The 13,859-nt window shown below is 43.7% G+C and overlaps 1 protein-coding gene across 2 annotated transcripts in view; it reads right to left on the reverse strand.

Moving 5' to 3' along the window:
• Positions 1–12,324, reverse strand: part of LOC126924370 (dendritic arbor reduction protein 1-like) — a 36,285-nt gene extending 23,961 nt beyond the window's left edge. Inside the window, exon 1 of one of the 2 annotated variants that reach the window (XM_050738766.1) lies at positions 10,229–12,324. In XM_050738766.1, the coding sequence (XP_050594723.1) occupies positions 10,229–10,652 (424 nt within the window). In that variant the 5' untranslated portion in view covers positions 10,653–12,324. The remainder of the gene's footprint in view (positions 1–10,228) is intronic. The other variant, XM_050738765.1, reaches the window with a different exon arrangement.
• Positions 12,325–13,859: the final 1,535 nt, after the last annotated feature.

Below are 13,859 nucleotides of genomic sequence, written 5' to 3' on the forward strand. Positions count from 1 at the left end.
TTCCGACGATGAACCGTAAAACTCGAGTCGTTTGCGCATGTAACGTAATGACCCGTGGGTATTCAAAGGGGCTCGCGTTATTCCCAGTTCCATCGCAGGTAAACCAATTTCCACGAACGACAACTCCCGGCAGACGTTACTCACTTTTACTCGCGAGCTTTTCACAAGTACGTCGCACGAAACGTTTTCGACGAACAACAGGGCACGACGACTCAGCGCACGGCTTAATTATTAATTAGTACGGTGGCCAGCACGCGTGTTCGGTCGTCGATTCTGACATGTCTCGCGATTTTCATTGTTACAACCGTGTTTAATAATTAATGAAATTTTTATCGTCTGGTTAATCTCGTTCGATACGGTGTACAATTAGCCTGTTGCTAATAATTTACGAATAGCGAGGATATGATCTTTCATTCCGAATATAATCTTTTAAATATCGATTTTACCTCGGTTTCCCCTGGGATACGACAACATTGTCTGCTAAATTCTTGCAACTGGAGATGGAGATATAACTGGATATTGAGACGACAATTTGGAAAAATATTATATAGACAGATACTGTTAATATATTTCGCCATTTAACTTATCTACCAATTAGTAGACTTTGGATGTATTTTCATGAATACGAATAATCAGTTGCAGCGGCACAGGAGTCAAAAGACGACGCGAGTCGAGAGCGACTCGTGTTATTGTTTTGCCTGAGGACATTGACTTAGAGCCTTGACACAGTAAACGTTGTAACGAAAATTGTAATTTTCTAATTGTAACATTAAATTTCCGATAAATGCGCGAAAGTGTGGGACAACTCTACCGATTACCAAAAACGCTATGATACCTTTGAGAATCGTCGAAAATGAGATCGTAAGACTATGAAGAGAAACTTAATGATTCACACGTTTCGCAATAAATTTCTGTGGTCAAAATTGTACTATAGCGAAAAGTAATTGCCAAACGACTATTGACCTTTCAGAATTAGTTGCGAAAGTTGGCAACATTTTTACAAAAATTTGAAGATCTTCGCATTAAATTGGCGCAAATTCGCGCAACGTTCCTGACAACCGGACAACGGCGTGTAATTCAGCGGGAAATCGTTAGCATTGTTTATTAAGACATCCGGTAACGAGCGACGAGCGACGACTTCGACGGTAGACGAGAGTGACGAATCGCGTTTACCACTGAACAACCTTCTCCCGGAGTTTATGCGCGGAGAATCGTGTTTCGTCGTTTCAATTGAGATTATTAACGCTGCTCCTTTTTATTCTTATTGTACGAATAAGATAAGATTCAATCGTCATTTGTTGTTTATTGTTGTTTATTGCGTTAGCGAGATAAAATTTAATTAAGGGTTGAGAAACGGTAGTCCATGTTCACGGTCTACGTGATGCGTTAGGGGATGACGAATCGCGTTTATGGTCTCGCACTCCTCTCACGAGCTTTTACTGCCTTCGCAGTTCTTACGATTCAATGATCTTTTCTTTCGTTTGTTCGCTCGTTCAAATATCGTAATTAATTATTCAATTCTACGTAGCGAGTTAAACGTTATTCTATTAAATAATATCAAATTTTTTAATTTCTTTCTTTAAACAGCATTATTATTATTATTATTATTTTGTAGAAGTTATTTCATATATCGTTTCAAATTTTGGAGTTTTTTGTGTTGTATTTCATCACTTTACATATTGTATTTGCGAAAAGAGCGATGTAGCTAGGGAAAGAAAATTTTCCAGGAAATTGGTTCGAAGAAGAAAGTTTAAGGTAGGAAATTATTTGTTAATAGCTTTTAAATGCTCAGATTGTCGCATAGAGTATTGTTTACGTGTGTTGTCTAAGAAATAGATCAAAGCCTTATATCCGATTATGATATAACATTTTCTTTCTTGAAATCACTATTACACAATATATAAACATTTTAATTCGTTTTCCGTCGATATTGATCTTCTATGGATCACAGAAATGTTTTTAAAATACTAAGGATATAATAAGGATCTGCGACTGTTATGAAATTTACACAATTTTCAATCCTACAAGATTAAAAGTGACGGTTTTTGGAAACGGCCTTCTCAAAGTTCAGTGAGACATCGTTTTTTAAAAATTAGAAATTTCATATGTCACAATCCAATACAGCACGCGTATTTGATCATGTACCGAAATGGTACTAGTTTAACGTAGGATACGTGGAACATGCGCCGGACAAAATTCTTTCACCAGAGCGAAATTTGCATTTTCAGCACGAAAGCTGCAACACTAAAATATCACGGGTCAAACTAGTGAAATTTTCACCGTAGTTACTACGCAGAGCATAATCTCATCCGAAAGGCATCCGTTATTATTCGCAGAAATAGTTCCAACAGTGCGAGAAATTATGATTAAACGGAAAAAGAATCGACGTTTATTTCAGTTCACTGATTCAGATTGTTCGACGACGTACGAGCAATGCGCGATCCAACTTTGTGACGTATGCATCATCGATGACGACCACAGTGGTTTTGGCAACGGCAACCGACTGGCTCATCGTTGGATCGCCGGCCAAGTATGACGAATGGGTGTTTATAATCTCAAGCCGCGAGCCGTGTATGTTTCGAGTTATTACGTGTACATATTATACGATGAAACGTTTTGGAATCGGTGCTTACTTCCTTAACCGCGTGTTTGGCACATTTTGAGTACTAAAAACAAAATTGCGCGACGGAAATCGCGCGAGGAAAAGGAGAACCATCTCCAACTGGAACGTGCAAAAAGGCTTTTGGCTCGAAATCTCTCACGATGACTCACGTCGGTTAACATAAGCGTGCGAAATCGATCGAACAATTTTATTAGCCGATAAAAAAATTAGAACGACTCATACGCAAGTTAGATTACAGATAACGGGCCAATGGCTGTCGTCATCGATGACGTCGTTGCACGTGTCAACTTTCTTATCAAACCAATCTCAATAATTCTTGACGTGTACATCAAACGCACTTCGCATCGAACAATCAACGTCATCGTAGGTATTACAGTTTCGCGGAATGTTGGAAATTTTCGAAACTCTTCAGATGGAATTTTCTCTGTTACGTAATTGTGTCACCAGGTTTGCACGCGGTACGCAAAATTTCACTAAATCAACTGGTTCAGCTTCTTGTCTAGCGTCGCGTAGAGTCGAGAAAGGTTTAACCCTGTTCCCTTCTCTCCATCGTTCTCCGCTCAATTGTACTTTTCTAACGTTAAAAGATATCTCAAGTTTGAGTGAAAGGTGAAAATGAGTTGTTACCGGTATGCGTTGAACATTTTCTTTGAAAATATTATTTAAAACGAGATTGAAATGCAAAAATTCGAGGAACGTGGTAGATCTGAATTAAAATTAAACCGAAAACAATTTCTGATAAGGAGGGGATGAGCAACCTCTGGAGAGAAATAGCTGTATTTTAGTGGCAGCGAACGTGTTAATCAATTGAAATGATCGTCCCTAGTCTCTCGAAACAATGACATCTCGCCTCCCACAGCCCATTTCCCTCATCTAGTCGTCGCTGTACGTGAAATAGCGAACCGTCTGTCAAGCTGCATTCCACTTTCCGTCTGTGACCCATATCCACGAACGACAATGAACTCTCAAGAAGCATACTCTAGATTTTTTTCGTTGTCAAGTGGAAACAGATCGATGAACGATCGTACCAGACCGGCCGACTCGTTTTTATCAGACCGGATGGCGTTAACACGTTCGAGTAAGTTCGTCGATCTTGGCCCGAGACTCGTCGTGTCTGCCAAATTTCCCGGGAGCCTAGTTCTCTCTGGCTAGCGGCTTTTACGTAACGCTTCGCGATTTCCATGCTCTCCACTACATGTTTCCCTTTCATGTGCGACGAGATTCGAGACGTCGATTCCAGCAACCAGTCAAAATGACTGTAGCCTGATTTTCTACTCTTGCAGTTACTAAAATCATACGAATATTTTTGACGATATTTACTTTTTTTTTAGACAGAAACGCGATTACATTGGCTCAGGAAAAGCATCCGGATATTTACCATAGAAAGCTTTCACGTTTATATATTGTACGTGTCGTGTAAAACATTTTCAAGTTTCGTTACACGACTTTCATGATTATATCGGTTAAACGGATAATAATAACGAAACTTGACGATGGATGATTGATCGTTTAAACGGTTTTGCGATCTCCGCGAAAAATATACTTGCGCTAAATATGTCGCCACTTCTATGTACATTTTCAGATTTGTTTCAAACTTTTCCGATATATGTAATAGAATTTCAAAATTTCAAACGTATCGAAAAAAGATGCCAACAAGCGTTCGAATATATTCGCGAACCACTGTACGTTCGTATGGTTTTGCGAAGATACAAAAAGACAGAAAAATATATTCTACAAAATTCACAGCAGATTACGCAAATCTGTTCATATTCGTAGCTTTGCTGCGTGTGCATCGATCGTACGTTGGTACATTGTAGCACGAAAATCGAACGTTTTCAATGAGAACGAAGGAACCGGTGAAAAATGTTGGCTCGCGAAGAATTTACAGTTTCCAGACGAGGGAAAGAGGGAAAGACGGAGGGCGTATAAACACTTAACATCGCGGGGAACGCCAATGAGCCGAGAGAAGAAGGTGACTCGTTCCCTTTTACCCGCCCACCGTAGGTTCGTGCATGATGTACGATTTCCTGTCTTATGGGCCGTACAATAATAACGAAATGTCAGGAGTGTACGTACGATTTACTTCGCGTTACCATACAAAGCCACGACACTTTAAACAATGATCTATGAAAGCTGCTGCCCGCACGTCTCGTCCCGTCACTGATTCTGAATGAGAAAAAAATCTCGTCTCCCATTGGCTACCTGCGAACTCGCTGGGAAATTGTGAATGGCACTATGGAACCGACCGTTCTCAAACTCGAGGAATTTATTCTCGTAATAAGGATATGATGGCTCGTTCTATGAACATATTGTACGTATTGTATTCGAAAAAGTTCAATGAAGTAGCTGAAACTGTGTAGGTAGATAGTAGTATTGGAACTCGAAGAAGACAACTGTGACAGTTTAACGAACTGAAAATGTCGAGGTCGGTTGGTTTTGACAGGAAGGTCTGCCACACTCAATGCGCCGATTACATAACGAGGGGGTTAAGCGAGGGTTCAAACGCATCGAGGGAGGCGAACCTTCGCGAACCAACCACCTGTTAACGCATCGAACTTGAATACAACTTTTTTAAATTCCAAGAATTAGATGACGAGATGAACGACTAGAAAGAATGAAACATACGAGTTTGCTTCTCGCAACTATAATATCATTTAACACTAGAACTACCGATAGTTAACACGAAGCTATTTCTATCGAAACCAGTCAAAATAATTGGTCTTTAAACAATACGTAATAATGGAATATTTTTAAATAAATTTTAAAGAAAATTGTAGAACCAGTCATTTTGATCGGCGTGGTATTTCTAGCGATCTAACGATCGATCCGGAATTTTCCTGATAACTGATATCGTCGTATCGAATGATACGCGGTAAAAATTTAAAAAACGCGTGGCAAGTTGCACAAAACGAGGAATCTGGTTAATTGCGGTTCGATAAACAGACTGTAGTCATTTTGACTGGTGTTGGTATAAGTAGCCTCGATACAAAATTACTTTCAGTTTGAATACATAAAAAACAAAATGAAATTCATTATATTACTCTTTTAGTTATCGTTGCGAAAGTCATTACATCATTGTGGAAAAAATATAACACGAAGTAGGAATTTTAAAATAAAATTCTAAAACCAGACAATTTGTCTGGTGTGGTAATCCTAGCGTTAAACAAATTGTTGCTTCTTACCCGAGCACGAAGTGCAAGATGTAATTAGAAACAACGATAAGATATAATTAGAAATATGCAAAACCGAGCAGTTACGAAAGCTACTGTCACAAATTTCACTTTATCTCGAGCTCAAAGTTCAATTCCTTGCTATAGTCAAATATACTGTTACGCAGGTTCTATAGTTACGAATGGACTGTTGATTTTTACGCGTTTTTGGGAAATTGGAAGATGCAAAAACGTAAAGAGTGCACGTGATACGTAGAAACATAGAAAATATCCAAAGTATGGTGTACTCGTTACAATATTTGGTACGCGAAACAATTTTCCACCTATGTGTAGATGTTTATTCCATTTTTTAAATTATCTCACTAAAAATATAAATGCGTATAAATATCCATAGTCTGTAAAGAAACAAGTATAAAATACTTTCCTACTGTTTCTCTTCCTTTCCGATGATCTTTTCGATGCTTTCTTGAGGGCAAAAGAATGATAAATTGTTCTCAAATACGATTTCAGGCGCGGTATACTTGGATTTTTATCAAAATTAATAAATAAAATAAGATTTATATATAAACGTATAAAAGTCGAAAGTTGTTCGGTGGTTTTATACTTACGAGCAGTTATGAGATCCAGTGTACGTATTATACTATCAAGATGGCAAGCTTATGGAAGAATTTTTAAGGCTCGACTAGTTTAAGATTCGGATTGATTCCGAGTGAAGATCCCCGTTTGTGTTACACATATCAGAAACTCCATGTAGGAACGAATAATTCTATTTATGTACGAGGGAAAGGTTAGGCGTGGTCCAGCAACAACCGTCCACCGTTCTTCTAATCGTTTCCTCTCGGAGGGGGATCGTTCGGACTTCTAATCTTTCTTTTCGTACGAATTCAGGCCGACGGCGTCGACCCTTCGGTTTACCGAAGCCACTACACATAAACTACGCTCGAGTGTCCTAAATTGCTCCTAAAAGACATCACCGATCGCACCCTTACCTTTCCTTCCGATTCTCCTTTAAAATCGTCCCAGAAGCGTAAATCACGAACGATCAAAGTCGACGAGGAAAGTTTCGAAAGCAAAGGAAAATATGAATAGACGAAAATTCATCGCCGGTCACGAATACTAGGAAACCTACTGGTTGCATTTATTGGAAAATTCCAACAAATTTTGCTACAATATATTTCATATTTTACGTTACAAGACACACGCTACGATGGAAATGAATTACAATGGAAGTGAACATCGCAAGCATCGTGGTTTCTTGAACTTCTAGTTCAATCGAAAAGGGAAGCAACTCCTAGATTTAAGATTGTACATTTTTTAAAAACAAATGATAAATCGACGAAGAAGAAACTTCCGTGAAAAGATCAATGGCTACGATAATCGATACTTTGAAGATATTTAGGGAGCTGGGTCAACTTGTATTTAATCTCAAGATCAAATAGAGGAAGATTCTTGTTTAAACAGATCGATCGACGATATTCTAAATTTCAAAGTTGCTTCTCGGCCAAGAGCAAAATTATACACGCTGTATTTTCCCTATGCTTTTCAAACTTGCGATAAGATAATTAGAGAAGAAAAACAGCGCGAAGCTTTCAACTTGAACTGATACTTATGAACGAACATCCGTACTGTACATGAAAGATTTATTTCAATTTTAAATTGAAAGGCAAATCACGATTCGCAGGTCTCCTTTCCTCTCGCCACAGTCAGCGTTTCTCGCCATTGTCTTTAAACGACACGCTCACGCCCGAGCTCGTTTCGCTAGCTTTTTTACGCCACTGACGATCGAGCCTCTTTCATTAATCGTCACGGTCGGCATCCTTAATGACATTACAGCGCGTCAGAAGATCGAGGACCGCGCTGTCTGACCTCTTTTCTCCTATCTTTCGCATCAACCCCTAATGTCTGCACGCGTATATCTATAGCACCAGTCATATAGATCGGGTATATCGTGTCACCCTACCTAGAGCTGTCATTCTCAAGTTTCTAACGTATGTGCCGTTTAATGTCAGAAATGTGCGCTTCACGAACATCCTAAAACGCGTTTACCGTATTTTCACTCGTATTTTGGTGCGGTCTTGTTCCATGTTTATGTCGTTTGATCTTGACTATCGATGTTTCTATTGGGTTGTAGGTGTACGAAACCTTCGATTTCTAAGGATTTATACAGATTTTTGTATTAAATTTTATATTTATACTCATTGTTCATCGAATCTTAAAAATAATTACACATCTATAACATAGATAACAATGGGGATCAACTGAGGATATTTAGGAAATCAGTAGGATAAAAATTGGACATTTCGTGTATCACACGTTATCGTAAATGCTGTATGGCATAATTTTCGCGACTGCAAGCTAAGTAATTAACAGATCGATCAGACGTTCGAGTTTACATGTCCAGCGAGGAAATGAACAGAAAGCTAGGAAAATGTCACTTTTTCCTGCTTCAACTTTAACATGTTTCTACATCTTAGAATCTATTCTCTTTTATCTTGACACGCAAATGACCTTCGCGTTCGCTTATAAATGAAAATCCTTCATCAGGTTGTCGTACACAGGGCACCAAGTATCGATACTTTCCTTTTACAGTTCCACTTCTTTATTTAACCAACCACCTCGACCATAGCCGTATTAATCTGCTGTCCTTTTCACAGCATAGTCTATACGCGTTTGACGATAAAAAAGATATAACGGGCAACATTAAACGCGCTTATTTCTCATAGTACCCATACGGTATGCAGTCGTCGACGTTTGTAAAATTAGAACACGTATATTCACACTTCGCAAACAATAGACAGCTACGTCCGAAGGGTTAATCGCGTAATTAATCACCGGTCAACGTTATCGTTAATCTTATCTCCAACAGCGTGCTGTTCGTTCAGCAATAATCTCAATATTCACCCTTGTGTTCCAGTCTATTCGATAAAATGACGATCAACATTGTCGTTGATCGTCGATGATTAAAAACGACTTTTATTCGTTGTCAGTGAAATCTTTCTCGATGGATGGCGGGCCAGCGGTTGTCGCGGTCCGACGGCAACATCGCGTTGATCTCTCGCTCGCGTTCGCTCGTTCTCATTCGCCGATACATCGTTCATTTTCTCGTTGTTTGTTCAGACGCCAATCGAAGATACCCGTCACCAGCGAGGATCGCGAAAAAAAGCAGAGCGTTTTGCATTTGACAAGCGAAGCGGAACAAGGTGCAAGCGATTATTTGAGACATCGGAGAGCAAAATTGAAGTCACATCTTTCTCAATACGAGTTTCCTTTGCCTCGATCTATACAAATGTATTAAATCTATCAACCGAGTAGTTGCCGAATCAAAGATTTCTGTGATTATAGAATTAAACATTGATAGAAGAGAACGGAAATTATAGAACGAATAAAGACGACCTTCGCAAGTATAAATATAATTTAATTTTACCAGAAACGATGGGACATATTAAGGAATAAAAGATTCGTAAATACAGAAGTTGTTACATCAAAATCATTCCCGTTGAAAACAGGTTAATCACATAAAAGTGGAGGAACTCGTTTCTTCCAAATCAAGTCCACATAACATAACGAAATTAGTTACACTGAATATTATGTCGGCGATAGAGAATTACTCGGTTTATTAGTCCACTTTTGCTCTCGATACCTCGTCGTAAAATACAGTCAGATGAGAAATAGGTAAAAGCCATTAGTCCATGCTGGAGTCTTCGGATCCATCGACGTTGTCATCGATATGATCACACGGAAGATTCCAGGCTGTCGTTAAATTAAAGGAGAATATCTCTTACACTTCGTCTACCGGTCCACGATAAGACAATGGAAAGGAAACATTCTGTCTGCGAGTATCGGTCCGGCGAACGAGAAAATCCGCGGTGCCAACGAGAATTCATGGTATATTTCAGAACAGAGGCGAAGTTAATCGCGACAGGATCTTAACGGGGCCCGCGGTTCGACGTTTCGCGGCCAACACCGTCGACGTTGGCGCGATACACCCGAAGGCCCTCGAGCCACATTCGAGTGGTGACAAGAAACTTAATAGCCGGTCTTGAAATACAGGTTTCGACGTGTCGCTCGTAAAGATCGATTATCACCGAGTGTTTAGATCGGCGCCAATACCGGTAGCAACGTGTTGCCGCGCACCAAGAGGCGATCCAATCCTACGAAAAACTGTCTTCAGGCGCAGCTATGCCTACGCTGAGCGTATCCATCCTCGCGTTGTATTCGATCCATAAAGAAATTCCCGATAAGAAGCACGTAGCCGTATCGTGGACCACTCGACGCTCGAGGTTCTAGACTCTGCACTCTAGATTTAGCGGCGACAAATCACCGTGATCTGCTCGCTATTTCTATCTTCGAGGAGACACCTCCTGGAATCGTCTACGTGAAATGAATCCTAAAAGGCCTCGACTTACTAAGGTGTCAAACCGATTGATAACGTTACCTGAAGGTGGTGGCGGTGGGTGGTGATGGTGATGGTGGTGATGATGGTATCCGAGTGCAGGAGGTGGCGGAGGATAAACCGCTCCCCAGATACAGGACGCAGCCGCAGCGGCCGCCACCTGTTGCTGATGATGGTGGTGGTGATGTTGCTGCTGTTGCTGTTGCTGTTGTTGCTGTTGATGTTGTTGTTGTTGCTGTTGCTGCTGCTGCTGCAGGAGCTGCTGTACCTGAGCGATGTCTACGAATTCTTGCAACTCGCCGTCGGGCTCCGGGCCGGTTTCGCGTAGCCGGCCCTCCGACGAGGGCACCACCGCGAACGGATTGCCGCTGTTATGCTGCAAGTGGTCGAAACCCGCGAGCGGATTCGCGGGCTCGTAATTGCTGCGCCCGGTCGTGTGTTCGCGGCGCATCGCCAGTGCCAGCATCTTTTCAACCTGTCGCGCCGCCGGCCCTCGTCGCGGTGCCAGTCGTCCACGTGCTCTCGCTCCTCTTGCCTTCTATCCGCTGCTCGCCAACCACCGACGGCACCCTGTACTCCTTTATTCTCGTCGACGATGACCACGACGAGGACGAGGACGATAGCCGCGATAAAGAGCACGAGCGTGGTAACGAAGAGGAGGCCAGGCTATCGCACATGTCACGACGTCACCGACGACGCGAGCGTCACCGTCGCGTCCGGTCGGTCTCTGTGCGCGCGACGGACGATCAACGGAGCGATTCGACGCGACAACCGGCCGCAGGAAGTCGCTGTTAGAGAAACGTCAACGAAATCACTGTCGCGATCGATCAGTTCCTCGTTCGACGAACAGGACACTCGCGGAAGCGTTTGGACAGGCCAGCGGACAGCCACCGCTCGAGATGTTTGCGTTTCCACTCTCGGGGACAACGGATAAAGAGAGATTTTCACGCGGGCGGTGTTCCAACGGAATCGTCGAAAAATACTTTTTTCTTTTTTTGTTCCTTTGGCCACTCCAACGACAGGTAGAAAGCGCGGCACTGGTGGATCAAATTTCTCCCTGTTAATCGGAAGGAGAAGAAAGCGTCGGAGAAATCTTTCCGCGACAGAGTTGCTGGTTGCCCAAAACTTTATCCGAAACTCGCAAACTTCGTAAGTGTTCAACGTATTACGGTGAATCCGGTCGACCCACCAGTGTCGTAATCGATCCGTCGACGTCTTCGTAGAAATCCAATAGAAACTATTGCCTCGATGGAGTAACAGGACGACTTTGACACTGGAGCGTTCTCAATTCCGCGCTTCGGTCGGAAGTCGAAGGTTCGCTCGTAGTTCGCGCCCGATAAACCGACGTACCGGCGCGCGTGCTGCCCGGTATCGTATCACTGGTGGATCCTGCTCTTTCTCGCTCTGTCCGTCCTCTTCTCCTCCTCTTCTTCCACACCGAGTCGGCTCTCCCTTCCTCCCGTACGACCAGCCTGCCGCCGCCCGCCCGTCTCTGTCGCTCACCGAGCGTTTTCCGGTCTGGATCACCGGCGGACTCTCCCCGAGAGAGTTCGTTTCTTTTCTTTTTCCCCTCGATGAAGGGGTCCACCAGCGACGTTCCTCTCGACAACTTTAGGAACTCGTATAACGTCGAGGAACAGTTCGTGGATGCTGGCTGGAGCCGGCGAAGCAGCCAAAGGGGTTCGCGATGGTCCGCGGTAGACTAATAAAGAGCGGCTCGCGCGGGAAGTGGTCGGTCGCCTCGAGAGAGCGCTCGCGCGCGCGGAGAGAGCGCGCGAGGAGGCTGCTGCCGCGGCTGCTGGTGCTCCTGGTGGTGTTGCTGCGGGTGGCAGTGACGGTGGCGGTGGCGGTGACGGCGGCGGCGATCCTCGCGACCGGCGAGACGAGATTCGCTGGCGTCACGTGTCGTCAACATCACCCCGTGCATACTCCCGATACTGTACACGCTCCTCACCTATACGCGGGCCTCCCCTCCTTTCCTTCTTCCTCGAGACGCCCTGATCCTCGTCCGTCGCCTCCTCTCCTCGTCCGAGACGTTTCTTTTTTTACTCCTCTCTTTAAAACGCACACGGCAACGCGCACCGTCTTCGTCTCCTCCGCTCCTTTCGAATCATCCGTCTCTCCCGCGTGTCTCTCCGCGATTTCCATTCATTCCTTTCCCCCGCCCTTGTTCCCGCCTCACCGCCGCCCCTCTTCATCGCGACAGCACGCCAGCCTTCATCTCTCTCCTCTTCGTCCGTTCTTCTTCCACTCGTGATCCTCCCGCTTCGACTTGTCTCCTCGCGTGCTTCTTCCTTCCTTCTCCTACTTTTCATCTTGCCTCTAACCTTGTCTCGCTTATTCGTACACCGTCTCCTCCTGTCTGTTCCTCTTGCTTCTCTCGCGCGATGATTCCCTTCCTCGACGCGCGCGCTACGAAGCCTCTCTTTCTCTCCCTTCTGTTCTTCCCTCCTGTTTCCTCTCGCGGAGGTTTGAACACCAACGCGTTCATCGCCGGTAACACTGCCAACGTTCGCCGGGTGACGTCACTGGCGTGGGCGCACCCCCACGCCAGAGAGAGCGCGTCTTTCTTTGCTTCTTTCTTCCTCCCTCTTCTTTCTCATTCTGCCTCATACTTGTCCCCCTCTTCTTCGACTTCTTCTTCTTCTTCTTCGTCTTCTTCGTCTTCTTCTCTTTTCGCATTTCTCTTCGGCTTCGCGCTCGTCCTGGTAACTTTGCCTCGACTTATCTCCTTTCGTTGCTCGCTCGCGCGCCTCTAAACCACCTATCCGATCCCGCGTCGTTACAGACGCGGCAGATTTCGACGCCGGAAGTACGGGAATCTCGCGGAAATTTTCGGTCCGGTCTGCCACGCGTCGCGACCTTGAAATTGGAGCGTCCAGAGAGAGGGACGACCGCGCGAGGAGAAGGTTGAGGTCGATACTCTCCCGGGTTGGATGACTTTTACCGTAAACACGCTGCCCCCGCGTCGTCCACGCTTCGTTCCTCCCTTCGATTCCGACTAGTCGATCCTTCGTCTCTCCCGTCGGACAAAAGCATCCTCGTGGAATAAAGAGGTCCTTGGATATTCAAATTTCTTTCGTCTTTGTTCTGTCCTAGCCGGACAAGGCTACGGCGGGTGCGCGTGTTCTGACGAACTGTCATTTCGAGAGCAATCGAATATGTATATACATAGATTCTTATTTGTGTACGCATTTCGATTCTCAGATGGTTCATTCGTAAGGCTGCATTTAGAACAAGCGAGCAAGTTTAAACGGCGTTCGTATATTCATTTACGAGAAGATCTACTCGTCGCGCAAGTCCTCGTCACGAGATTTTAGATACCAGCAGCTCTTTAAGATACCACCATTGTACCACAGAATACGTCATATTCCGATTGCTAATAAAAGTACGATGTACATACAAATAAATATAATTCGTTCACATCGGAAGAGCTGCATCTCGCGACGAAGCGAGAATGCGCTTTGATCGCGTTAAAACGAGGAAAGAAGGAGCATTCGCACTTTGATCATAGCCTGATCCAGCGTCTATCTTCGTACATACTGATTGTCTACGAGAAAATATAGATAATATAGACGTTACAATTCCAAATATATAGTTAACGGACTTAATTCTGAATAGTTTACAGACACAGAGATTCGTCTGTACATGGAATAACGGAGAAATGATGGCA

The sequence above is a fragment of the Bombus affinis genome, chromosome 14 (genome assembly GCF_024516045.1).
Source record: "Bombus affinis isolate iyBomAffi1 chromosome 14, iyBomAffi1.2, whole genome shotgun sequence".
NCBI classification, from domain to species: domain Eukaryota; kingdom Metazoa; phylum Arthropoda; class Insecta; order Hymenoptera; family Apidae; genus Bombus; species Bombus affinis.